Source organism: Etheostoma cragini, chromosome 19, assembly GCF_013103735.1.
Source record: "Etheostoma cragini isolate CJK2018 chromosome 19, CSU_Ecrag_1.0, whole genome shotgun sequence".
NCBI classification, from domain to species: domain Eukaryota; kingdom Metazoa; phylum Chordata; class Actinopteri; order Perciformes; family Percidae; genus Etheostoma; species Etheostoma cragini.
In genome coordinates, this window is record NC_048425.1 from 13,395,244 (window position 1) to 13,422,648 (window position 27,405).

Consider the following 27,405-nt stretch of genomic DNA (forward strand, 5'->3'; position numbering starts at 1 on the left):
GGCAAATTTGTCACATTTAAAAGGGCTGGGGGAGAGATTCAAGCCTACATGGCGGGAGTTGACATTCAGCACATGCACCTAATGTCACACTGTGTTCTAAGCTACAATACCTATGATAAAACGCCCAAGCACAACTTTCAGTTGCTATGGCAGTTAACGTGATCTCCATCTTCTCTGTCTGTGCCTTAAGCGTATAAACGGATTTATTTTGAACCATCTTTCTAGCTGTGTGTACAGTGTCATGCTTACATGTAACATGATAAAATACACAACTGAACTTCCCTGTCCTTTCTCGTCATAGTTGCTGTTTGATAGTGACAGCGTGGCCATGTTCTATAAAGACAGTGATGAATGTTGCCCAAATATCCCACTCTCCATCATCCATTGGGATGTGCAATTGATTTATACTTACTGGTCTGTCGGCTCGATGCCTCCCTGGTGCCAATCTTAGCACACACATTTACTAAGTAAATAATGGCGCTGTAGGTGGAACCACAGCAGGTCTATATTTCTTAAGCCGGGGCTTGTGCTTTAGCCCACATAAAAAAAAAATTATATCTCAATGCCCCACTAGCTATCTTCAGAAATGACACACTTAAATTCAAAGGAAGGGGCTCAATAAAGAGCCTCAGCAGCCTGAATGGACATGAGCCATTTGGAAATGTATAAAAAAATATGTTGGAAGCAGACCCTGAAGAAATGGTTTGCTTTTGTGACATTGAGTTCAATTAATGTCAATTAATTAATTGAGCTCAAGTGAACAAGCAACCCGGATGGGTTAAAGCAACAAAGAGGCCAATCTGTGCACCAAACCAAACTGACATCACCACTTTTATACAATATGATGGGCAAATGATTCAGTTTGAAATGTGAATATGGTGTCCAAGTTTAACACCACCGTTGAATCCAGCTTTTCAAATGTGTGTCGAGTGGGATGAATTTATTTCACATACATCTGAAGCGTCTTTAATCGAAGTAAATGTGTCATGGCTCAGTAAAAGGACATCTGGGGGTTAGAATCATCAGCATCAGTTCTTAGCAAAGTCACATTCAAGTTCAGCCACTCTCACATCACTTGCTCCGAAACCCCGTTTGCAATCATGAAAAGATACAAAAGAGACATATAATCTCTTAAACGCAGCTGCCGTCTGTTTAGTACAGTTCTAATTTGTTAACGCGGCCGACGGCGCTTCTCGGCTCAGATTGCAGGATCAGTCAAAGGCATCAGCTCTCTGGCTAGACAGCTCAAAATGAGCAAATAAAGGGCTCGAGTGGCGGCACAGGCAGCGGTGACGGCACTCGATGGGTGCACTAGTGGTCGTCTAAGTGGCTGATACCTGATCCCCCGTATCACACTGACATAAAAACTTAGTTTGAGTGGGTGTACTTATGAAAAGGTAGCAGGCTTGGTTTAATCATTTGACTTTAATGAGTTCTTGTGAGCCTGCAACTTGAAAAAGTTTTGGTGATTTGGTTAAGGACATTGCATTAGAAACCACCAAGGCTCTAAACATCTTTGGGTACGTACCTTTTCAAACATCTACAATATGTGAATTAGAAATTATTCTCAGGAACTAATTGGCTTCAAACATAATTAATCCCAATGAGACACAGTCTGGAGTTTCTCCACTCCTCAGTGTGTCTAATAATCTCATGTACAGTACATTCTAGTTCAAGGGTTTCTTATGAATATGAAAATGGTCACCTTGCTCAAACGCACAATCAATTTCTGCCTGAGTATGATTACGCTGCTTATTATTACTATTATTAGTGCACATATATTAGTTTAATAACATATTTCTGGTCTAAAATGAGTGATGGTTTAGTACGTAAGACTTGTAAATCCTGAAGTTTATGGCAGGTAACTGAGCTAAAGGCTGAAAAACATCAGGTATGATTATATATAATACATGTATAATGATTGTTATCCTCAGGCAGCAATGCATCACATCTCACTTGGAGAAAATCAATATGTATATATATATACCACACATACTCCCAATTTTTCCTGCATTCACTGTGTTCTTAAATACAACACTGTGACAGTTTGGCAAATAAAAAGCCTTTGTATCTCCCGTTTATTGGCACCTTCCAACAAGCGGCCTTTTATAACATCCCAGGGAAAAAGATAAAGAAAAAGGAAGGGGGGAAAACGCCATCACTCAGAACTGGGGTGTAACAACTGTCCACTTTCCTCTGGTGAATGCAGTGCCACAAGCAAGCCAGGCTTTGCAAAATGTTAGCGGTTGGCTTGGCTGAAAGCGCTCCTTTTACTGCTTCCTTTTCTTTCTTCTTTTGCTGCTTTGCTTTCACAGCGTGAAGGATCCCATTCTTCGCGGGCACCCTCTCTGTTCTAGACTGGGCTTTGGCCCTGCAGATAGCTTAGTGGGTCCAAAAGTCACGCTGCTGGGTGACAAACAGTGGCTCTCTCTAGCTAGAAGTGAAACCTGCCCAGACCTCCCTCGAGGCATGTGTGTAGGGCAAAAAAAAAAACATTCTGCATTTTAGATTGTAGGTTTGAGTTTGGGCATTCATTTTTGTGTGTGTGAAGTAACGAGGGATGCAGCTGGACTGGGGGACTAGAGAGAGATAAAGTAAGGTCTAGTGGTTTCATGGACAGGGGCCAACTGGGATGGCTCTCAGAGTTTCTACCCCCCCCCCACAACCACCACTACAGATACAGATGCCAGACCCAATACCAAGAACTACTCTGCTACTGTGACAGAACTAATTGAGTTGTCTGTTAGCATCAGAATTACGGCACAACTTCTATCCTGACCGGCTCCTTCCCTTTCCTTTTCCAAACAGCAATTTTTTTTCATTTTCAACCTTCTCTTTACCCATCCCCCCACCCTTTGTATATGGGGCCCACAATAACCACGGCACACAAATCTAACAGCCAAATTAGTAATTATTTTCTTAGGCTAGTCCACACGTACCAAAACGGTGACAGCATCGATATGCAAGTATGCGGCTTCGGCGTCCAAATAAAGAGGCAAGGGTGCTGTTTTAGATTTTTTTTTTACCCTGGGACCAGGTTTCAAAGAAGTGCATCTTCAAGCAGTGAGTTTAAAAGATTCATTTGGACGGGCCCTTAACCAGGGTTTTTTAATTGCTCTAAAATCTGTAAAAATCTAAAATACGGACGCTTTGTCAGGTGCCTTTGTTGTTTTCAACATGACGGTAAAGGACCTTTAGCGTCAAGATGTGCTTGACCGCCGTGCTTGGACTATTGGTGTCCCTTTTGACGCTGTTAGGTTAAGTGGTGGCAGTAGCTCAGTCAGTAGGGGAGTTAGGTTGGGAACGAGAGGGTTGCTGGTTCAAGTCCCCATACTGACCAAAGTTTGGTGGTGGACTGTTAGCTGGAGACCTGCCAGTTCACCTCCTGGGCACTGCCAAGGGGCTCTTGAGCAAGGCACCAAACCCCCAACGATTCAGGGCTCCTTTCGGTGGGCAGCCCCCCCACTCTGACCTCTCTCCATTAGTGCATGTATAGGTACTGAGCAAGTGTGTGTTCAGGCCTGTGTATAATGTGTGTAATAACAACAGAGTGGAAATAGGGGACTTATAAAGTATACATTATTATTATGGAATAGGTTGTGGGCGAGCTTACGGTTCCGTGACTCGACCCAATAACGGGACAGAGTGAGAACGGGTTGTGATACAATATTAAAAAAAAGTAATTGCTCCTTTCTGTTTTTACATAAATTAATAAATAAACACATTCATACATAAATAAAAAGGAACAGATGTAAATGACTCAGTCTAAAAAAATAAATCATATAAATGAAAGCTAAAAGCTCATTACTTGACTATTAATATGAATTATTGATGTAACCTCCAACTATCCCTTCACACATGTGGCCACACAAAAAAGAGACGCAGTAGCAGCTAAAGACATATTTCTAAAGTAGCTACTGTATCTAATGCCTGTTCTGATTTTTACTTCCCATAAAGCCTTTATAAAACGAAACGTGTTTCCAACAAGCATACAGTGTACAAAACACACCACACACTGGAGCCAGTCATATATTTGGTCTGCTTGCACACTGGAGTTTTAAGATGGCTGCAATCAATACACAATTTACACCCACAGGGTCAATGCTTAAAATTATACGAATAGGCTGTGTTTACTCGCACTTTAAATGTTAGTCTAGAGAGTGCTGTGATAATCAGAAAACAAATGTATTAGTCTGTTACCCTCTAAAAAGCAAGGGAAATATAAAACATACATTGAGAAACAGCAATGAAAGAGATGTCTTCTTCCTTATACTGCCTGAACCTTACTTTTCTTGTCAAGCAAATCATCTCGGAATGGACTGGCCGCGTAAACCAGGATGGTAAAAAAGTAGCAAGAACAGCAAAAGAGCTGGCCTACCTTGACATCCACATGGGCCATGAGGACAGCAAAATTGGTCAAGTGGGTGCAGGAGCACGTGGTGTGCGTCCTGTTGGTGCCGAGCAAGCGGCAGTCCTGCGTCGACCAGTAACCAGTCATAGTTCTCTTGGAGTAACTCCAGAACGAACAGTTGGGGTTGAAGTTTTCTTCAGATTGCTGTTAGAGGGCAAAGACATAAATGTATGAGCGGGATCAGGCACAGTGGAATAAATAAAAAGAAGGAGTATTAAATATGTCTTTGTGAGGTGAAACACAGGAGTTTGGAGGTAATCACACATTATCCGTGTCTATTTATTTTCATTTAGGATAATTCCCCCCTGTCACTGCAGTCTGTTTCCATTCTATAGTGAATAGCAGGTGGTTTTACTGTCATACAGCACCAACCGGCCCCATGCTTATTTTTCATTGTTTTCTGACCTTTCTCTTTAACTTTCGCTGTGGGAAAATGCACTGCCCCACTGTTTAATAGGTAAAACCGCTGCTCGTGCCCTAACGACATGGACGCCTCCCTGCTATCTTGTTTTCCATTATATAAAAGTCACCCACAACCACTAAGGTGTGGTAACACAAGCACACAAAACAAAAACATAACTGCTGATAAATACATTTATTAACTGCCTTTCCCTCTTGAGCCCAATTTCTTTTGTAGCTCGGGAAACAAAGGCGACTGCGCACACACACAATGCTTTCCTTTGTTACTCACAGCTTCCAAGGTTAACAGGAGGGCTGCCGTACTATTAACACCGCGAGGAGCTCTAGTTTTTCATAGTTTCACACTTGCTGTAGGGTAATTAGTCTAAAAAGGTTTATCCTCTGTGAATGTAAATTTGCCGCTGACTGAGTTTACCCTTCACACATTCAACCCTATGTGAAATGTTCCACAGCAGAGATAGGATGACCCTCTGTCCCATTAATGGATTTAATTGGTCCCATTAAGTGGTGAGGCAAGGAAGCAAAACAATAACTAGAGGACACATCGTCATCCCAGAAGACCAGTGATCCAAAACCTCATGGCTGAGTGGGGGACTTAAGTGTGGGAAGCCAAAGAAACAGAAACCCCTGCCGGGTAGCAGAGTTGACATGACGAAGGTTTGTTTTCTTAAGGGCAAAGTTGAAGCCGACTCAACCTACCCGAAATAAATAATTAGTACATTTTATGCTGTCTTGAAGAATAATCTAAACAAGTAAAATACTTTAGGCCTACAATGTCATTCACACAGGGGCTACATTCTTTTTACCTAAAGCTCACATATTTTATTATCACAATTATGTGTTATTGTCTATTGATTTTTAGAGCCAAATATAAATCAAGCTGAGAGACAGAAAAACAGAAATACTACCACAATAGCGTAGTGTACATCATATAAAAATGTATTATTTATCCTTGCAGAAAAGATAAGGGAAATGTCACGTGCAGCAGCAACCATTGACAAGCGGAGACCAGTTAATCTGAGAGTGTTCCTCTCTAAATGGTTTACCAAGACAGCAAGACAGTGTGCAGGAGTTTCTTTGCAACGTTTGACGCACCTGTCTCATGCTATATAGATTTTGTGTTTTGGTTTACCAGTTAATAGAGAGCTCTTGATTTGACGGCTCTATATGCAAACCGCCAACACTGCGTCCAATCAGCTTGAATCAATTGCGCAAGTTTGTAATCATGATTATTATATGTTTAATTGTACATCCCTCGGTGGGGACAAAAACACACTCTATATGTAAATTTCTGTATGTTTAAGTCCCTTTAAACCTGACAAAATGACAATCCACGCAGCAGCTCCGCTGGTGCGCGCCGGTGTTATGAGCGGAAAAAGCTACGGTGCAGAAAACACACCTTTTCAAAAGGGCACGGTTTTATTGGAACGACTTGATCTGAGCAAGAAAAGGGTATGAAAGCACCAGCGCCCCAACATTAGATCAACAGTAAAATTACGGAATATACAGTCCACATTACAAATTACACTTAAAGCAGGTGTGTCACAGCCATAACTGCGCTGACATTGTCCCCTGACATTTTACCACCATTTCATTTTGACATCCATAAGCTATCGTCCTTTTTTCTCTGCCTCCTTCCAGGTCCTTCCTACACACGAGACCCACTGCAACTCATCCCTGATAATCGCTGTTCGTAGACAAAACAGGGATATACAGAGGGTAGCAGAGTGTGGTGAAGATAAAGGAGTCAAGAGGGAGAAGTCGCGAATCCCCACAATGACTAAGGAGCCTCCGGTGAGGCTCAATATGACTGATATTTGTTTATGAGATCAGGCTGGTAATCTGTTGAAACTAATAAACCACAAAATGCATCGCTAGAATCACCCTCTGAGCAATTTCTCACATCTTCCTTCAAATAAACTTCATTATAACTTAATTTTCTTGGTCCGAGATGGGCTTTTCACATATGTGTTGCATGTCATGGGTAGACAACATTGTAATGAAAGGGTTCTTTAAGGGAGGCACATACACAAGTGTGTTTTTAAGTGAAAGTAAAAGAGAAAGAGACAAACTGAGACACACATTAAAACACAAAATAACCTGTAGATGTCTGATGGTGAAAATCACAGGGTCAGAGAGGTAGACTTTGTTCAAGTCCTTGTTGATGGCAGCCGTGATAACCGGGGAGTTGACAATGACGGAGTAATTTGTTGCCATGACTTCGCTGCCCAGCTTCATGCTGGCGTTCTCCGTTGAAAGGTAGACGCCGATATGTTTGTAGAGGACAAACGCTATCCGAATCTCACCTGCAGGGGAAAGATAAGGAAAAGTGGTCAGTCTTCCACAAGTGACAGCAAAGTAGTAGGTAGATAGCACCAGCTTGTGGTGTACAGTGTGGTTGAGGTAGTTAGATGGTACAGTAGGTGCGGTTAGGGAGGTGCATCCTGCTACCGGCCATTCAAAATCCAGAACTTCCATGTGGCCACCAAGCTGGAAGCACACCAATCTCACACTTTACCATATATTTAAAATATCTTTGAATGCTATTTGATTAAGGTTGTCTTTACTTTACTAGGAATCTAGCCTAAAGTAGGAAAAACATCAACTGACCACAAGTATAGAATAGAATATTGTATCGTACTTTGGAAACTGTTTTTAACTCCCTATTAATTGTAGCACTTTGAGATTCCTTTTTGAAATGTAAAGGGCATTATAAATAAAATGTATTATTATTATTATTATTAGAATATAAAATGCCTGAAGATTGAAGCAACCCCTTTACAGTGTCGACACAAAATATATAAATATGAAGTGTAGGTAGTGCAGAAGAAAAGAGAGGGGGGGGGGACCTGGTGCACAGTCCCGAGAACATCTGTATGCAAATATAAAATAGTTCTGTAAACACATTGTGAAAGAATAAAGTTTGGTGTATCAAAAGTCCTAAGTATTAAATGTTCCACTGTAATGAAATTAAATGGTTAAGTACTAAATAATAATTAAATATTGCACTGTAATGAAATCAAATGATTAAATAATAAACATTGCACTGCATGAAAATGCAAATGAAATGAACACTACAAGCATGGTGTCCATACACTTTTGGCCATACTGGATGGAGCTAATATAACGTGACAATGCGCTAATATGTAGTTATGTGGCTTAAACATACTATTAAATGCTATTGAGCTTGAGCAACTTTGGCCACACATTGGTTTCTTTTTTGATAGAGAAATACTGGAGATTATAACTCAGTTGAAGCCCAGTTCAGCTGTGTTGGTAACACAAAAAAATCAGAAACTGTATACAGTGAAACTGTCAAAAAAGAGTCCAATGTCAAGGTTGTCAGAATAGTTCCACAAGAGGAAAAATATTTAGAACATCAACAGACAGTTATTTTAATTCAGCATCCCAAAAAAAATGTAGTTAGCACTGTTGGCACTCTTGGCACTGACAAAGGCAAGCATTTTTCTTGTTAATAATGTAATAATAATGTCCTTCTCTCTTTCTCTCTCATACAATTCTCGTTCCCCTCCTGCCGCCTCACTATTAAAGTCTCATATGAAAGGCAGTTCTTTCCCACCGTGACTGAGATCACTCACTCAGATGAAAAGAACAATTTGGGAGCTATAGCGCTGGATGACGGGGAAATAACTGCCACCCTGCTTTAATGATCCGCTTGGGCATGGCCGGACATGGATTTAGTCATCCAGCTGAGAGGCACCAGGCGCAGCTTGAGTCAATGCTGTTTAGCATGGGCTGATAATAAAGTCTAAAAATGGGTCTGTATTGCTCCTGAAAATAGTTATGTATCGTGTCTAACTGCCTCATTTACAGTTTAGAGGCGGTGCTCGAATGTAACTAATTCTACACCCAGGGTCCAATTTGAAGTCTTGAACGATCCCTCTGCTTTATATGCAGCGCAACAAAGGATCTGGGAGGCAAATCGAAAGTTTTTCACATTCGTATGTAATGAAATTCACAACAGAACCAGTGCATCCCCATGCACATGACTTTTTGGATTAATAACAGTGGATCTTTGATCTTTGATTTTCAAGTAATAGTAACAGTATTTTAGCTATCGCCGTGTCAGTTTGTCCGTTCTGTCACAGACCTGAATAATACATAATACACCAACTGAGGCTGTGCACAAGGAATGATTACACATCAAACCCCAACAGGGGACCAATCAAAGCAGGTTTGAAGTGGCCAGGTTGGAACAGTGGCAGAGCAGGCGCACATACAGTGGCTTGAATAAGTTTACACACCCATGCTAAAGTTGATTAAAAATAGGAATGAAAAAAACCTCTTTTGGAAATTGATCATAATGCCTTAATTAAAAAAATGCAGGAAAATACAACCTCCATCACACACCCTTCACCATACATAGAGATAGGCATGGGGAACTTTCCATAAGATCATCTCTCAATGCAAATCAAACCAGCTATTAGGCCAACTGAAATAACACCATGCCAATCTCTAGGTATGGGGAAGGGTGTGTGAAAATGATGGGGGGGGGGGGGGGGGGGGGGGGGGGGGGGGGGGGGGGGGGGGGGGGGGGGGGGGGGGGGGGGGGGGGGTAACTGGCCTTTAAAATTAATATGTTATGGGAAATTAACATTGGGGTGTGTATTCTTATGCCCCCTGTATTTTAAGGAAGAACATGTATTTGTTTACAATACATTATTCACTCACAAAGAAAATTGGTGCCCTTAAAAGGTTGGATTTAGATTTTTTTTAAATGAAGGAATTAAGATCAATTTCCAAAAGATGTTTTTTATTCCTCTTTTAATCAACTTTAGCCTGGGTGTTTAAACTTATTCTAGCCACTGTGTACTGAGAGGTTTATGCCTCGACGCAGAGGTCCAGGGTATCCGACCTGTGACGATTTCCCGCATGGGTTCCCCCTCTCTCTCTCTTCTTTCTCACCCAGCTGTCGAACTTTCAAATAAAGGCGGAAAAGACTAACTAATAATCTTGAAAAAAGCAGATTTGAAAGGTTAGACTACTTACCGTTTCTTCCGTGCTGCTTTAGCGTGTTGGCAGAGAGGTGGATGGAGTTGCCCTGTCCTCCGGTTTGTGGGAACTTCAGATCAGGCAAATTCCCATCTGTGCTCATCCTTGCCACCTCTAGCTCTGCACGCATACAGAACAAACCCGAGCAAGACAGCAGTAATCAATATTTTGGATTTTTTTTTGAAATATTCAATAGACATACTAGACAAAAAAAGTGCAGCAGGCTATGGATTGCAAATAGCTTTAGTGCACAATGTTCCAGCTGAGCCCTTAAAGGAAACATTTCACATTATGGGCAAAACATAATAAGTAAGGGCCTAACAATGTACAGTAAAGTCAAAATATGCTAGTTTTGACACAAATACATGCTGTCAACATGCAATATGTCATAACGGGAGTGTGGAACTAAATAAAAAAATACAACTGATGATAGGTGCCTTGCCCCTGACCTCCATGTGACTTATTTGTCATCACTGTAACTATGGCTACACCTACAGCAGTCATGAGTGAACTTCAAACCCATCTGCAATCCCTTCACTGATTCAAAAATCCATTCCCCTGCTGCAGCCGGTTGTATTAAACCTAGCATCTCCAACTAGAGCTAAATGCAACACATCCTTACATGATTCATGCAGCTTTGAAGGACTGCCTCCCTCTCAACTCTCTCTCTCTGTCTCTGCGTGTGTGCCAGCGAGGTTTGTGTCTTGCTAGAAGGCCTCTTAATCAAGTGACTATCAAGTGTTTAGGTGACATTGTTTCCTCTTAAACGGTAAAAACAAGGGTTGTCTATGGCCTTTGAAAAAAAAACAACGTCTTCATTTCAATGGAATCGTTTTTCTCGAGTGGAGAGGAGAGAGCGAGCGATGCAAGGAGGAGAGCTTGCGGCAGCTCATCACCTGTTGTGTCTGAAGCAAGCTCCTAATTTATGGTTTAAATGCTCCGGTGTCATACAGCAGAAGGGAATGAGCTGCCGAGAGGAGCCCAGCTGAAATAAAAAAGCTCATTCCATCAAAGTTCTTATTGTACGATACAATTCAGTATAATAATGCGGTCGAGTGTGCTCTAATCTCGAGTGCCGGGGACCCGTGTGAAGTCTAGGCATTCGGAAATGTCACATGAACTCCCAAAGCACTGAGATGAATCCACTGATTGATTGCGAGGCAGAAGTACAGAGAAGGAACGCGCAAATGTCGAATTCAAAAGGATGAGGTGAGCAGTAGGAATTAATACAGGTGATCGGAGCAAATACAAAAAGCTGCTATTACTGCTGTGGCATCTCCCAAAAAAAATGAAATGCATTCATGTAAAGGACGGCACTTTTTAACCTTTATTGTGCAGATTTAGTTAATACACATGCCAAATTGGGCGCCCGGTTGTCACAGTTGGTAGAGGGGACGCCCATATATAGAGGTTTACTCCTCGGTTCAGTAGCAGCGGGTTTGACTTTGCTACATGTCATTCCCCCTCTCTCTGCCCTTTCATGTCTTCAACTAACCAGTCAAAATAAAGGCCTAAAAATTATAATATTAATTATTAAGATTAAAACACTTTGGTTCAAAAAAGGTTGTGTTGAGGAGGCCGACACCACTCTCACGTCAATATGCTGCTACAGTCAGCAGCTGGTCAGCCTAATGTAACGTAAAGACTGGAAACACTGAAACAGCTGTTTAATCTGACAAAAAGAAAGTGTAAAAAGGACGGACTATTTCTTGGCCGATCCCAGTGACTTCCTCAAGTCTAGTTATCAGCTTGAGGTTGCCAGGTAACAAGCTGGAGACAGCAGGAAGTAGTTGCTCCGGTCAAAGGATTTCTTAAGTTTTCTCTTCATTTTTCATTTTTTTGAGAGCTCCCTCCTTTTTTCCCCCACCAAAAACCTACTGGATTCCATATTGACAGTGTCTCTGACTGGAATGTATTGTAATGTTTTTTTCCTATCTCTCTCACAAAGGCAATGTCATCATCAAAGTGCTCCGAGACTTTCATCTGGGTTACGTTCATCTGTCCGAGAGGGTGATTTCTGACCATGATCGGTCCAACATTTCATGGTCAATGGTTCGCTTCAGCTCTGCCACGACGCTAATGGCAGTCATCTCTGTTTCAACACTCTGTGGTTGCAACACATGAACTGGCTGGCAGATTAGTCTGTGTGAGTGTGTGTAAAGTGTAAAAAAAAAAAAAAAGAACCTCATTAAGCCTGATAAGGAATTCAGCTGACGATCTCATGTCCATGGACGAGGACACCTCTGTCTTAGATAAAGGTTATTGCCCACGAAAAGCTACACAATTTAATCCTCCCTTTGTATCTCTTCTCACACCAAGGCGTCCCATACTTCTTCTTTTAAAAAAAAAAAAATCTTTTGTATTAACATTCTCTTGTGCTTTTTCAAAGGCCAGGGGGTTTGGGTGATACATTCCTATTCAACTTAGCTAAGACAATACCCCAGATAGCTCACCATTCCCTGGATTCCAAGCCTGCCTTTGGAATAAAGGAAGCATTTTTCTTCACCCTTTCTAACTCTTTTTTTTTTCTGTGAGGTTGTGTAAAAGAGCTTACTGTGGGCTCTAGGGAATGCCTTTGATGCCATAGTGCTGGTTGGACCCAAAGGCTATACCTTCAAAGCCCATTTAAATAACATGCTAACCAGCAAAAATCTGCTCATGAGATTATCGCGCAGAGAGTGGCGCACGCTCTGGCGCAGACAAAGCCCTGGACGAGCACACGCACTGTAACGTGTAAACACAAACACAGACACAATGGGTGAGGAAATATCCTTCTGTGAAAGCGAAGAAAAAAGATCTCATTATCGGCTTGTGCCTAAAATTGGAACGAGGCTCTCTTATTGTTCAAGATTCACTTTAAAGCAAGTAACACCCGGCTGACTGACATGGAGAATGTGTCGCCAGGTGCAATGCATAGATTTGACATGTAATTCAATGCGAGAGATCAATAATTAGCTACAGCGGTGATTACTGATGTTTAAATGGGCCCTTGTCCTCATTTAACTACCCTGCATGGCATGAGGGATTGCAGGAGCCAACTGGCTGAATAAAAAAATAAGCCAAGCAAACAGCAAGATAAGGCCTAGTAAACATGTCAGCAGCACATAATTAACCAGACTACCACTAGGCGCTATAAAATCTCACTCCGTGCAGGCATCGTCTCCTTCCCCTCTCCAAACGAGCCCAGAACCTCCTTAATACCCAGATGAATTGTGTGCCAGATACAATAAAATCATTTTTATTAATTCTCCTTACGCTCGCTTCCTTTTAAGTCAGTAGACCTATATTTTCAGGTTGTCATGGCAGCAGGAACTTGGGGGGAAAAAAACACTTCTGAGAAGAGGGCGATACATCATAATTCTACTACTCAACAACGGATGCTTACAGTTTGGAAAAAGCTCCACTAAAGGAAAATATCGATGACAGTAGATCCATTATGTGGGCTCACTTGGTATTTATACACTAAATAGAGAGCAATGATCCCTGATCTGCATGACTAGTAGTTAATTCTGCGTAATAATTGCCATGAATATAACCACAATCATATGAGAGACTTGTCAGTTTACAGCTGACTGCCATCAGATTTGCGCAGCCTTGCCAGATTTGACGTCCTGTGAAAGAGAAAGAATTAATCCAGTGACTTGCACACTTTTTCCACAGCCTTAAGAGCACTGCTGTCAATATGAGAGCGCCCTGGATCAAAAGCAGTATGGTGAACTTTGTAACCCTTGAACAAGTAGCAAGACCAGTGAAGGATGGAACACGTAGAGAGAAAGACCACTAGAGAATGTGATTCTCAGCAGTTTAAGGAGAAGTTAACTTAATTCTGCCCATGATGGTTTACTTATGCAGATAAGGTCCACAAATCAATACATGTAATTTGCCTGCTGGCATACACTTTGCATTGCTTTCATTAGTTAAAAACAGACAAAGTATACCTGGAGAGAGAGAAATCTATCTATCTATCTATCTATCTATCTATGCACAAAATTCTCATAATTTGATTTATTTCCTCCAATAAAATGTGAAAAGAATTAAAGAAACCTAGATTATTTGATGCCATGTGAGTGTGAGTGTGTGTGTGTGTGTGTGTGTAAGCCAGAGGAAGGCTCTAATATGCTGGGGAATGGCTGGAGTGGAGGAGGACTCTAGCCCTTAAATAAAAATCTGAAAAATTGGTGCCCAGGGAGCAACTTTCATATGAATGAATGGGGTGCCATTTTGGACGGGAGAAACTCCTTCCATGCATAGTGTTTCTTATATATCTTAAAACGTGTCTGGAGGGGATCTTTAAAATTCTTCCCTCATGCAGAACAAGCATCCACAGCATCTTACGGAACTGAAATGTCTTAGAATATACTCACGAATGTTTTCAGTGTTCTCTTGCACGATGTCCGTCTTCAGCAGGTTGTCGGCCAGGACGAAGGCCCCCTGCTCCACCGTGTCCAGTAGCATGGTTGCGGCCCTCAGCTGCTCGCCTGTGCTCAGCTCCCTCCATGCTGCCTGGGCCTGCGGCTGCAGCAAGTTGTTGACCGTCTCCACCATGGCCTGGGGAGTCCAAATCATTGATTTAGTGAAAAGGAGCTAAGCTCCCCCGGGACTGTGGTTTGTTTGACATGGTGATTTGGTAAACGGCATGCATGAAGGATGGTTCAGGACAAAAAAAAACAAATTACCAATTCCCCCCCCACCCTCACTTGTTTTTCATTTGGACTAAAAAAAGCCATAATCATTCAACTGAGCAATTCAACGACCCTATATCCAATGTATTTAGCAGTGCTTTTAGACATGGATTGTAACTAGTAGCAGCGACACCTGAATTTATAATGACTTTGAATATGTTATTAGATTGCTTTTGTTACTGTTTTCTCTACAAGAATAATTAATCATGTAAATATATCTGAACAAATGCTTACAAGACCAGAGGCCAATTGTTACATGACTTCAGGCTAGAGTCTTTAATTGGTGTGATTAATGTTCTTCCAGGCACACAATCCCAATACACAAAAGCAATACAACAAAACACAGCCACATTAAGACATTCCAATGGATGAACAAGGTATTTGCTGGTAGCAACAATCTGCAACTATTAAGCTCACATCCCCCCCGCATATTAATGGCACAGAACAACTATTATGCCTTCTTTAATCTCCTCACAACACCAAAAGCAAGTAACCAGGGAAGAAACAAAGCATTCTCAAGACAAGATGAAAACATGAGAGCCATTACAGATTTAAAAAAATTACAAGGGCAACATTTGTGAACAAAATACTAATTGGTCAAGCAAAGCAATTCATTCCCACCGCACTGAGGAGTAAAATGGATGAAAAGTGAGTTCTGAGCCACAGCAGTACAGTAGGGGGTCAAACTCAGAATTGTTAGAAATGTGCTGCACTGCTAAAATAGTAACAATTTCCACGCTCTTAAGAGAAAATCTTACATCTGATGCAAAAAATAAATGGTTTGACTTTTGATTCTCCATTCACACTTCTTCAAAAGCCAGTTTATGCGGTCGTGACATCCTGAAGATAGACGCTGTGATGTGTGTTACAAACAGGGGGTGTCACGCCACTGAACTTCTCTCTGAACTTCGCTAAGATCCCCTTTTTGATCAATGGAATATGAAAGGGAATAAGAGTTTTAGTATGACTCAAACACAGCAGGGGATAAAGCTAAAGGCGATAAGAGAAATCATGTGCTCGAGTGAATCAAATGAATTGCTGATCAAAAGCCGAGGAGAAAAACTGGCATTACGGTGACAAAGCATAAGTGCAATGGAACCCCCAATTACCTTTTAATGTTAAGTCGTATGTTTGTTTCAGATCGCTGTGATAGCAAGAGGACACGAAGGACTGGTTGTGTTCAACGCACTGGCGCTGATTGAGAATTTCAAACAGCACCAGCTGGCTTTTCCTCATTCAAAACATCCCCTGCACACATTAAGCCGCCCACACCCAGACACAACCTCACACACACTGTGAGAGACTGACGCAAGAGTGAACCCACACCTCTGCACCTGCTAGTATACAAAAACATAAACACGCACGCGAACACACACACGCAATCTACCAACTTTGATGTAAATTGTTCATTATCTGCAGCCAATCTCCAGTCACACCTTTTGCCATTCAGCTAGAGGCAGAGGTTGATTCACTCTCAATTAAGGGGCTCCTTTTCTTTAGGCACTGACATTTTTATTCTCTTTGCTCAACAGTGCAAGATTTTTTTCCCAGCACTTCTTAAAACACACTGAAATAATGGTTCTTCCAGGGGTAAGGATTGATGGATTTGCAGAAGAGGCTGACTCGCTTTTTTTGCATGCAGAAGAAACGTCCCAAAAAAAAAAAAGATAGTGGAAAAAATAGTCTGCCCCAAAGATGGATGGGTCACACTCCTGATAAAGAGGTAATATACAATGGATTATTGATTAACTTAAGTGAATAAAACAAGCAAGGGCAGACTATACGATGTTTAAAAAAACGTAATACTGTAAAAATGATCAGTTTTCTTCAGCAAATAAAAAAAGCAATAAAGCTGACATTCAGTCACGGCGCATTATTTGGACATGCAAAAGATGACCAAATCACTGGGAAGCAAATGATTCATTACTGTTATTAGTATGTGTATGACATACCATTATCCCCTCACTCAAACCAGAGAATTAAATCATAATATCAAGACTGTCTCCATGTTGGAACAGATGAGACACAGCTGTACCTGAAATAAAGCATGCAGGCATTACACATTCAATTTAATGCAAAGAAAGGTGTCTTTTGGTGTCTACAATCAAAACAATGAATGAATGTGTTGCCAACAATGTTAACTACAGTCTGAGGAAGCAATACAGTCGAAATGTCTGAGAGGAAGGAAAGAGAATGTCACGACAATAACACTGTATCCCTAACTGAATTATTGCTGTACCTTTGTCCTGTAAAATGGTTTACTGTGTGGCTGTTACAAAGAATTTAGACGGATAAAATAACTTCAAATTGAACAAAAAATGCCCTTACTGTGTGTGTGTGTGTCCCTGAGGGTTTTGTCAAACTATCTGTGTGCCGAACAGTGACACTGATGTCCCCCAAATCTTTTTTATGGGACTTGAGATTTTTTTTTACATGTTTAACAAATAGGGAAATATACATTTTAAGAAACAGTCTTATTTACTTTCTTGCAGATAGATGAGAACATTGATACCACTCTCAAGTTTGTATGGTAAATATTAAGCTAATACCAGCAGCCAGTTAGCTTAGCATTTTGTTACCTTTCGACAAATCCAGGCTAGCCGATTCCCTGGATCCTTTTATTTGTGCTAAGCTAGGCTAACTGGATGCTGGTGTTAGCTCTATATGTACTGTCCAAATCATGAGATTGGTATTGATCTTGACTTATTTTCCGCAAGAAAACAAATAAGCATAAGCATTTTCCACACTGTCAAATTATTTCCTTAAGGAGCCTTTCTAAACTCAACCTAAAATATTTGTTATAAACAACACAATCTAGCTTAAGAACACTTTTGGGAGGCAATCCATTGGCAAATTCTCACAAACGAAGGAACGCTGTCTGTTCACTTCACCAAAACATGACAATCATTCAGGTTTTGAATGCACAATGACACCATTGTGATTTTTTAAAAGTTGATTTCATTATTTTTTTTAAATCCCAGTTTATTCTCAAATCCTAGCTCTGAATGTCAAACAAATGCCACATTTGCACGTAAAGCTCACAAGAAATATTAACATCCAAGGTGTGTAATTAGGCAACATTACTAAAACCACTGTTGCTGTCATTCAGGACAAAAACACATAATTCATCTCTCATTATAGTCAATTTTTGACACTTTGAGAAATATGTGTCTTCACATTCCTTCTAAGAAACAAGGATGAAACTATAAATATATCCTGTCTATATGGTTAATATGAAGCTTTAGCCAGAAGCCAGTTAACTTGGGATGTGCACCCACACCATTAATATTACCATCATAAGCTTTGTTCAGACTGCAGGCAAATTTGACCTGGTTCCCCATAGTGCTTTACTCATACAGTAGCAGCACCTGCTCAGCACTTCTGTCTCTCTGGATTTGATTGACGTGTGTCGAGTATTTGCTGCAGTAGCACTTTGTTGAGTTGCCTCTTTAGCAAAATGCTTGGAATGAATTTAAATTGGGCTTTTAATGTGAAAAGTAATCCTGAAAGAGTTAAGCGGCACTGCCCTTGACAATGTGGATTTTTATATTAAGGCATCTTGGGTCAAGCTGGCTCAGACTACAGAGCTTCTGTGTGACACAGTAAACACTTTGAACACAACGTTTTAAATTGAGCGTCTAGACTTAGACCCATCAGTAGAAATCTGATATAAATCGCATTTAAAAATAACTCCAAATGTGGATTGGCTCCAATTTGCAAAAATCGCATTTCACATGTTGTTTTTGCTGTCCAGACTTTCTAAAATCAATCTGGATATGCCAAAAATGTATTTGTGCTGGCAGTCTGAACAAGGCCATAGTCTATGCAGTTACATCGTTGAGTTGTGATGCTGGCTTGCTGCTTTTTTACCACTATTAGCATACTGCCCCTCCATCTGTCAAATGTAGCCTGTCACTCCGCGATGTGAGTCGAGCGCAGATGTGACTTGAGCACGCGTCAATTTGCAACAAGTAGCATACAAGATGCTAAGAAGAGACTTCTGTAATATCAATACAGTAAAAATGAACCTACCTTACCAAGTTTATTCACTGCTGGCTACAAGTTAGCATCAAACACAACAAAGGTCACTGGAATGGGGTTTTGAGCTAACGCTAGCAATAAAACAACCATAGATAGCTAAAACGTTTTTAAAATGGCTGTTAATTTAGCTACAAGCTAGCAATCAAACACAACAAAGGCTGTCACTTGAAGGGTGTTTTAAGCTAACGTTAGCAATAAAACAACCATAAATAGCTAAAATGTTTTTGAAATGACTGATAGCTTAGCTACAAGCTAACAATCAAACACAACAAAGGCTGTCACTGGAATGGCGTTTTGAGCTAACATTAGCAAACGTAGATAGCTAAAACGCTTTTGAAATGATTTCCATCTTTTGTTTCACAAATTTCCGTATGACGCGTTATGCCGTAAACAGTTTAAATCTGTGTATGCGCAACTCAAATCTGAATTTGACTTACATCAGGGAGTGACATAGCTGCTCAGTCTGCTGCAGCCATTTTTAACTTTAGAGACTTTCTTTTCCTGTGCTGAAATCATGTAAATGCCATTTACCAAGCAGTAAAAAACTACTTTCTAGTTCCTGGTCCATAAGGAAATTCCAATCATTAACTGGACTCACTTTGGGAATGTTCCACTTGGAACAAGGATGATGACTGGGCGTGAAAAGCTGCAATGCACGGACCATTTATACCAATGCAGAAGGAAGGAGGGGAGAGGTGGACATTAGCGTGTGCTTGGCAGGAGTCCAAACCAACCCGTGGTGTGTGTGCTTCTATCTGTGTGCTGATTGATGAAATGAACTCCAGGTCTGGGAAATTGATTCTGGCTTAGGCTGATCTTCCCCCTCTTCCCATTCTGTGTGCACCCATTTCTCCCCTCCCTTCCTGTTCACCAGTTCACTCTGACTTGCTTTCTCTCACTGACGTTGAAGGCTGATCCCAAATTGTGGAGAAAAAAAAACAACTTGTTCTCTCTGGCCTCTTCTATCTGACTAGATTTCTCTTGGCACAGGTGAAGCTGTTGCATCATTTCTGTATTTCTTGTCTTTTTTTTTATTTAACCCGCTAGCCAAATCTTCTTTAAAAATCTCTGCAACCTTCTTGTTAAATATTTGATGAAACCATCTCTCTGTTGTAAACAGGTGGTTGTCTGTACATTATGTGTGAGTTACAGACTGATTACCTTTGTGTTTTTTGTCTTGTCTTAGGTTTAAGCTATTCCCAAATAGCAGCCCTTTATTTTCATTTTTTTTAAGTTTAACTGTTTCAAAAGTATTTTTCTTTTGCATTTTAGAAAGAATCCTTTATGCTGTCAAAGCATAAACATAACTTTATCCATGTTTACCTGTTTTCTTATTAAATTCTGTGTTTATTACACAGCAATAACTATCAGTATGATAAATACTTCCTGGTACTCTTTTAATTTGAAACATTTTTTTACTTTGAAAATAAGTTTTCAGTTCACACGGCTCTACACCTTGCTATGTGTGTTTTTAATTGGGAACGTGTTGCAGTAGGTGTTGAGTATCACTGCCGACACTTGAAACTGCTTAAAAAAAAACGCATATTAGAACCAGCTGGAATTAATTAGTAAAAGAGAACAATGATTTTTGTTAAAAGGAGAAACGGGTAGCAGCATATTTGTGAATAGAACATGTCTCTGTTGTTGTGAAGATGAAGTTAGAGCTAAAATCATAAGGAGGTATTGAGTGCAGGAAATCCCACCCTAGATTCAACCCTTTACCCAGAGTTTATTAGTTTGTGTCAGCCCCTTGAGCTTCTGGGCTATTAGATGAGAATTAGGAATTTTCAACTGTCTACTGTGTGTATTAATAGTCAATTTCAATATAATTAAAACAGATTTTCTGAAGATTATGCTTAAGTTATAAACAAATTCCTGAGTGTATGAGAAATCCTTCACTCTCTCTCCACTAAGCAGAAACGGCTCACACAGATTTCTCAGGCAGAGCCGCACCGCAGGCCGGATGACGAGGTCTCTGTTTATGTGGATGTGGTTATCTTCATCTTTCAACAAATTGACTACAAGGGAAATTGTATCATCTCGTTACATTCCCGAACGAGGAGCCTCCCTCCGTTTCGCCTGCTCTAAGGTCAGCCGGCGCTGTGACGCTCCCCCTAGTCATCTTTGCATGCGAAGGTGTGATTTTAACGAGGGGTCGGACCTCAATATACTCCCTGTATTTCACACTCACTTGGCTCATGCTAAGGCACATTATATTATTTTGTTCTTTTGCTGTTGAAATAAGGTTATGCATGGCAAAATGAATCCACTGTAAATCCCAAATCTCCAAAAAGGCCATGAGGAAAAATCCATTCAAAGCTGGCGTGTTTTACTTTATTGGTTCAACATGGACGGATGTAATCACAGTAATTGGACTATAATGTCACTGCCTATAAACAAGCTGCCATTAATATGACCAAAAGGCACAGGAGGGAGGCCGCTATTTTCATCATGTTTGTTCCAAATCAAAAGGGCACAACAGAGAAACATCCCCACAGGGGAAAAGCACAACATAGCAAGGGGATCATAATACGCAGTTGTAGTGTTATGAAGGCCAGAGCCTGATGGGTGGGATTCCATTGGCTGTGACGTGCGGCAGATATCGCTGTTTGGGAACAATCAATAAAGATACAGCATACTTGTGAATAAGTAACTTAAAAAGGAAATTAAGATGTTTTTTTTTTAAATGTCCTGATGATCCTAACGAGATGAAGACTTCAGTTCCAGTTGAATTCAAGTCTCATCTACTTGTTTACCACTTAAACACGATAGAAGCCATCAATCAAGATGAGAATCACTCATCTTATTTAGACAACAACCTATCGAAGTGCTATCAAAGTCTGTTTTCAGGACTAACTCTGAGCGGAGGTACAGCAGAGGTCGGTGCACATCTCATTTGCTTGGTATTCCTCTGCTAATCCCATTTACTTCAACCACCAGGGCCCCATTGGAGAAAACACTGCCCAATTTCCCTAATCAATGAAAGTCCCTCAAAGGCTGGCAGCGTGTGCAGTCAATGCCTGTGTTTACCTAAGACCACAGATGTTGCTCCATTATTCCGGTTCGTCAAGTGAAAGCTCTTCTGTGTTGTTTGAATTTGTCAACCCAGCGAGGGAACGGAGCAGAGGAGAAGGTAAACAGCTGAAGTGTGTACAGTCATGTGTGGTAATGTAGAATACACCCTTAGTACTACACTGTAGAAACACAAACCCAGTTGCAGGTGCAAAAGCACACAGTGTGTAAATCCGAAGAGAGTATGGATTAATGTGTCACTTTTTTGTTTTTGCTTTCTTTAGCCATGCCAGTGGCGTGGCTCTAGAAATGGCAATATTGATCTGATCACTCCGGACTGAAAAATCTCAAGAAGTATTGGATTGCCATGAACTGAGCAGACATCCATGGTGGGATGAAGCCCATTTACTGAGGTTGATGTTTTTTTTCACTGAAAGGTATTGTAATAACATATCAGGTCAACTGATTGATTTATGCAAAGCTAATTGTTGTGTTTAGTGTTAATTAGCAAGAGTTAGCACGCAAAAATAAGATGGCGAACATGGTAAACGTAGCTGCTCAACATCCGCAAATTAACATTGCTCTTATAAGCATTTAAACATACATGTACACATATATACACACATATACACGTAAATATATAAATACACACACATATACTATACATATATACACGTATATGTATACACACACATACATATATATAGACATACACTATACATATATACATATATATATATATATATACACACACACACACATTTATATACATATATACACACACATATATGTTTATACATACATATACTGTATGCATACGTATATACACACACACACACACACACACACACACACACACACAACCACCAGCATTAGTCTATAAGCATCTCACACTTACAAACCCATCTGCACGTGAGCACGCTCAACCATATGCAAACATACATTCCAGTTAGATGTGACTTGCACACGTGTGACTATACATAGCAAAGTGCCTTCTGACATGCCTCAGTGGAATCAAGGCAAATGCATGCTGCCTAGCATAAGAGCTGCAGAGCATACTTTCTGTATAACACAACATCTGTCTCTAATGTGCAGCTTTATTTGAGCCATCTGTAAGGGACACCTGATTGTCAACTTATTGCGTGGTTCAACTGTCAAGGTAGAAATTATTTTGAGGACAGTTGAAACGTCACCCCAGGGATAACAAAATCACTCAGTAGCCAGGGAAATAGCTGAGGGAAGCCATGGAGACCCCTCCTAAAGTAGGACACATGTATTATGCATCAGGGAGAATCATAACATGCCGTGACTTTGGCTGACTTAGAAGTTAGAAGTTGACTTGCTGGTGTAATGAGGTCACTTCTATTGGCTCTTCTTTTTCTTGAGAAATGTAGGAGTATGTAACATGCCTGAGAGCCTTATTTCTGACTGATTCTATCCTCTTATGTGGGCTATTTCGTTGGAAAGCAGTGCCGGTGTGGTGGTTTAAAGGCGTTTTTAAAATGGTTGAGAAACCTGACAAATACACAATAGATTTGAAAATAAAAAAAATCTCAGCCTCATGCTAAGACCAAACATATTAGAGGAGAAAGGAGAATGTCAATACATATACATGCAGGGGACAATGAGGATATGACTCATAAATGCAGGTTTGACGCACTTAGATGCAGTGTAAATGATATGACACTAACAAAATTTGACCCTTTGATTAACAATAGCCCTACCACGTACATTTGTATACATATATGTATATACTGTACATCTAATTGTGTCTCCCACTTTCCACAAAAGGTCAAACTTTATTTGTATGGTAAAAATGAAAATGACAGCAAAGTTGCCACAATGAGGGAATAAAGAGGAGGTACAGGAGAAAAGTTGGTCCAAATACCTGAACATAAAACCGGCAAGAGCGTTCTCTTTTCTGCAGCTGCAAACCAAAGAAAATGCAAGTTAGCAAAAGGTCAACGGCTCAAACTATTCCACTCGAATACATTTCTTCTGCTTGAAGTACAGATTTGAGAAGTAGTGAGAAAATTATTTGTTGTTAGTGCTGCAACAATCACTTTCATCAATTGTGTGAAATGTAGTAGACATTAATAATGCACTGTTTTAGAAAAACAGTAGACTGGTGTTAATTTGCAATAAAATGAGACAAAAGATGTGGGAATACGCCTTTTGACACTCTTTAAAGGTCCAATGGCATGAAAAGTTCACAGTTTTTTTTCCAACATTAATTTGAGTTCCCCCGGCCTGCCTATGGCCCCCCCAGTGGCTAGAAATGGTGATAGGTGTAAACCGAGTCCTGGGTATCCTGCTCTGCCTTTGAGAAAATGAAAGCTCAGATGGGCCGATCTGAAATCTTGCCCCTTATGAGGTCATAAGGAGCAAGGTTACCTCCCCTTTCTCTGCTTTGCCTCCCCAGAGAATCTGGCCCACACATGAGAGAGAGACATCATGGCTTTCAATCGAGCACAGTGGCAGTTGGTCAAGGCCACAACCCCCCCCCCCCTCCCACTCTCCTTCTCAAAAGCTACAGACTCAGAAATGGCACATACTGAGGAAAGCTCACTGAGGGACTGGCTGTAGTGGCTGTAATTCTGCACCAAGGCTGAATTTCGGAAAAGAGACTTCAGATACAGTATTAGGGGACCACTAACGTCTATATAAAAGCATCCAAAGAGCACCATGTCATGGGACCTTTAAATGTGATTTTAAGATTGTTATTTTGTTTTTGTCACTTGATAAATTCACGTGAGAGCTATTTATCTTTTGAACCTCTGCCGTGATTGAAGAAGAGTTAGTGCTGACACCAATTTAGCATAACTGAAATATGACAGGAAGCTCAGGCTCAATGAAACGCTTTTAGCACTGCATGGAGATTGAATCCTTTTAATTGAGTTCTGATGAAAGCAATGTAGCCAACAGAGCTACTGTGTGGCTTAACAGCTAGGTTCTGGTACCATGCTAAATCCCATGCAGATTAGCTCCAAAGAGTACCATTTCCTGATGAAGGAGCGGCTTGCTCTACATCACAGCCCACTCTTCTGGAAGTGCTCTCATTCGTACAGTTAGCCTGCTAATCTTTGATCATGAAAACGACACTGATCTCACCGTTTGCCAACTCAATCCTTTCATTGTCTGCTGGCAGAGAGTATTGTGCTTTGCTATCAAAAAAAAAAATCTTTAATTCGCTAAGCTCTTTGCAGATTGTGTAAAAACGATTGAACTCGGGGAGGTAAACATTAGCCACTGCCAGAGCAGAGAGGTTCTGTGAGTGCCGGGGTTTTGTTGGGAGAGCTCTCACTGGCAAAGGAAGGGAAAGAAGCAGGGTCATTTTTATCTACAGATGCACAATATACATAATGGAGTGTTTATCAGAAGACAGAGAATTAGAAATGAAGTCCATGACCTCTTAAATAAATGATCATGGCTGAACATGCTTTATTTTCATTTCCCTTAACCCAAATGCTTTTTTTCCTTTGCGCCATTTGCTCATCTTTACAAGAGAAACTAAAGACTTCAACAGCAATCTCGATCACAGCAGCGGGCTCTATCTTGAATGTTGCGCTTTATGAGTAAAACCCTTTTTCAAGAGGTGCAATAAACTCTAGTTGGTCCTCAATGGGAATTTACTCATCACTTTCCCTTCTGAGGCCTTTTGGCCATCTTTACTGCCTCCCCTCTCCATTGGAGAAAACTGGCACTAAAATCTCAATGGAGACATCTGTGTCTGTTGCTGCAATGAAATAGAAAAACGTCCCAAAAAAAGAACAGGTGTTCATGTTTCACTACAAGTGAAGTCGCTCCAGCAAATTAACGAGTGACATTTGAAATTTCACTGGTGTTTGCTTTTCTGTTGGCTGCTCAGCAGAGAGAAAGTATTATTTTAGCTCGCTTTCCCTGAGTGCCCCTTACTGTGCTCTGCTGTGAATTGGGGAGTAAATGCATTAGCTTAAGGTTCAGCAAAAATGAAAAACTCTCCCATAGCTTAGATCCAGCCCAATCAAAGCTTACACTGTCCCATTAGCAAAAATCAAATGGTGCAAGTGTAGTGCTTTTGACGAGCATGACACATGAATAACTTCTTTTAAACTACATCCAGATTACATTGGAAGCATAACACATTATACTAGAGAAAGAGATTTTCCTGAATGTTTTAGTATGCACTGGATAGAATACTGAAAACGGTGGGTACCACTTCATCTGACAGCTCCACATCATTAGAAGAATACCTACTATATTATGCAGGTTTGGCTGGATTGAAGTATTGTGGTAAGTAGGCCTCCATTTTGGAAAATTCAAAAAGGTTTGGGTGCCAGAAGGAAAACGCTGACTTACAAACTGGCACTTTTATGTAAAATCGCAGCAGGGAAGTAAATGGCCATTCCTGCAGGCCACTTTTTCAAGCCTGTTAGATAGTTTGGATATTCTTTTAAAGCAAAGTTCTGATCTTTTTTCTTCCTTTACCTTGTTGAGGCTCCGTGCGGCGCTATCTTTGCCACCTGGCGTGAGGTTCCTCAGCTGCACATCAAGGAGATCCACCAGCTGAACCATGGCCCTCACTGTGAAGGTGATGTCTCCTGCCTGAAGATTACGCTTAGTTTGTTCCGCCAATTCCCTGGCAATGACAGCAGCTGTGTCTCCAGCTTTTAGCTTTTAAAAAAGGACAAAAACATATAAATCATTTACAAAAACTCCCAACAATCCTCATATCTTTATTTGTACTGCATCATGCACTTCTTTTACACAACCTACACACTGGAAAACATGATAAATTACAATATACAAATGTGCAGCCCCTTAAAAATGAATGCCGTTTAGCCTATACATTTTCCCCAACTGCTGCAATATTGCACGCAATTATTGTGGCGAGACGGTACTCAGCTGATTGCTCACCAGGGCCAACATTGTATCTGGAAGCAATTATGAAATCGACTATTGAGGGAATTTCCCCAGATAGCCTTACACCTTTATGAACTAATGGGGAGCACTGCAGCTCGGGGAAAGCTGTGTATGTGTTGCACACAGAGGGCAGATCTCTTGGATTTTCCTTTTTTCTTATGTTCAAAAGCATATGTGAGTTTTATGTCTCGGGGTTTGTTGAGGTTTGTCGGAGTATTTCTGAGTATTTCACTTTTGCTCTTGTAAAACGTAAAAAAAACTTACTTTCTATTGTTTTACAGACCTTTACTTTACTCCTCCAGTTCTTTCCCAAACATTTATTTCTGGCGCACAGAATCTTATTATTATTATTATTATTATTTTTATTATTATTATTATTATTATATATTACCACACTCTTTCCTCTCCAGAATCAAGTCACGTGCACGTATAATGACATTCCTCGGAACAAAAATCAGGCAATAAAATCTCTCTACCGAACATTGTTAAATCACAGCTTAGCAACCATAACTAAGGCTTGACAGGTCTGTTGAGCTATGATTTTCTCCACATGTTTAATCGATGTGCATGGGGCTCTAATAAGAACAATATTTAGCATTTTAGAAAAAAATGTCTAAGATTGTTGGAGTATTTTAACGTAAACTGCAATTGTTAGCATATTGAGCTAGTAGAGTATCTACAGTAGTTAAAGAAAACATCCAAGGCCAAGAAGCACATGGTCCTACAAGTTGCACTAAGATAAATAAAATTAAAATACGTTATGTGTAATATGTCGGCCTTTAAGAGGCTGTGGTGGGGTCGGGTTTGAAGCTAGTATGAAGCTCTTGGTGTCATTTGAAACTAGACACCCGGAAGTATCAATGGTACCATGTCATAGTCCTTAAGGAAGGGGGCTATCAAACTTTCCAAAGGGGGCTATCAAAC

The 27,405-nt window shown here is 40.6% G+C and overlaps 1 protein-coding gene across 1 annotated transcript in view; it reads right to left on the reverse strand.

The window, feature by feature from the left end:
* Positions 1-27,405, reverse strand: part of LOC117962194 (adhesion G protein-coupled receptor L3-like) — a 229,202-nt gene that overhangs the window by 34,381 nt on the left and 167,416 nt on the right. The window contains exons 10-15 of the mRNA XM_034901333.1: positions 26,047-26,232; positions 23,468-23,506; positions 14,209-14,392; positions 9,842-9,964; positions 6,932-7,137; positions 4,379-4,555 (exon numbers count right to left, since the gene is read on the reverse strand). Of these exons, the coding sequence (XP_034757224.1) occupies positions 4,379-4,555; positions 6,932-7,137; positions 9,842-9,964; positions 14,209-14,392; positions 23,468-23,506; positions 26,047-26,232 (915 nt within the window). The remainder of the gene's footprint in view (positions 1-4,378; positions 4,556-6,931; positions 7,138-9,841; positions 9,965-14,208; positions 14,393-23,467; positions 23,507-26,046; positions 26,233-27,405) is intronic.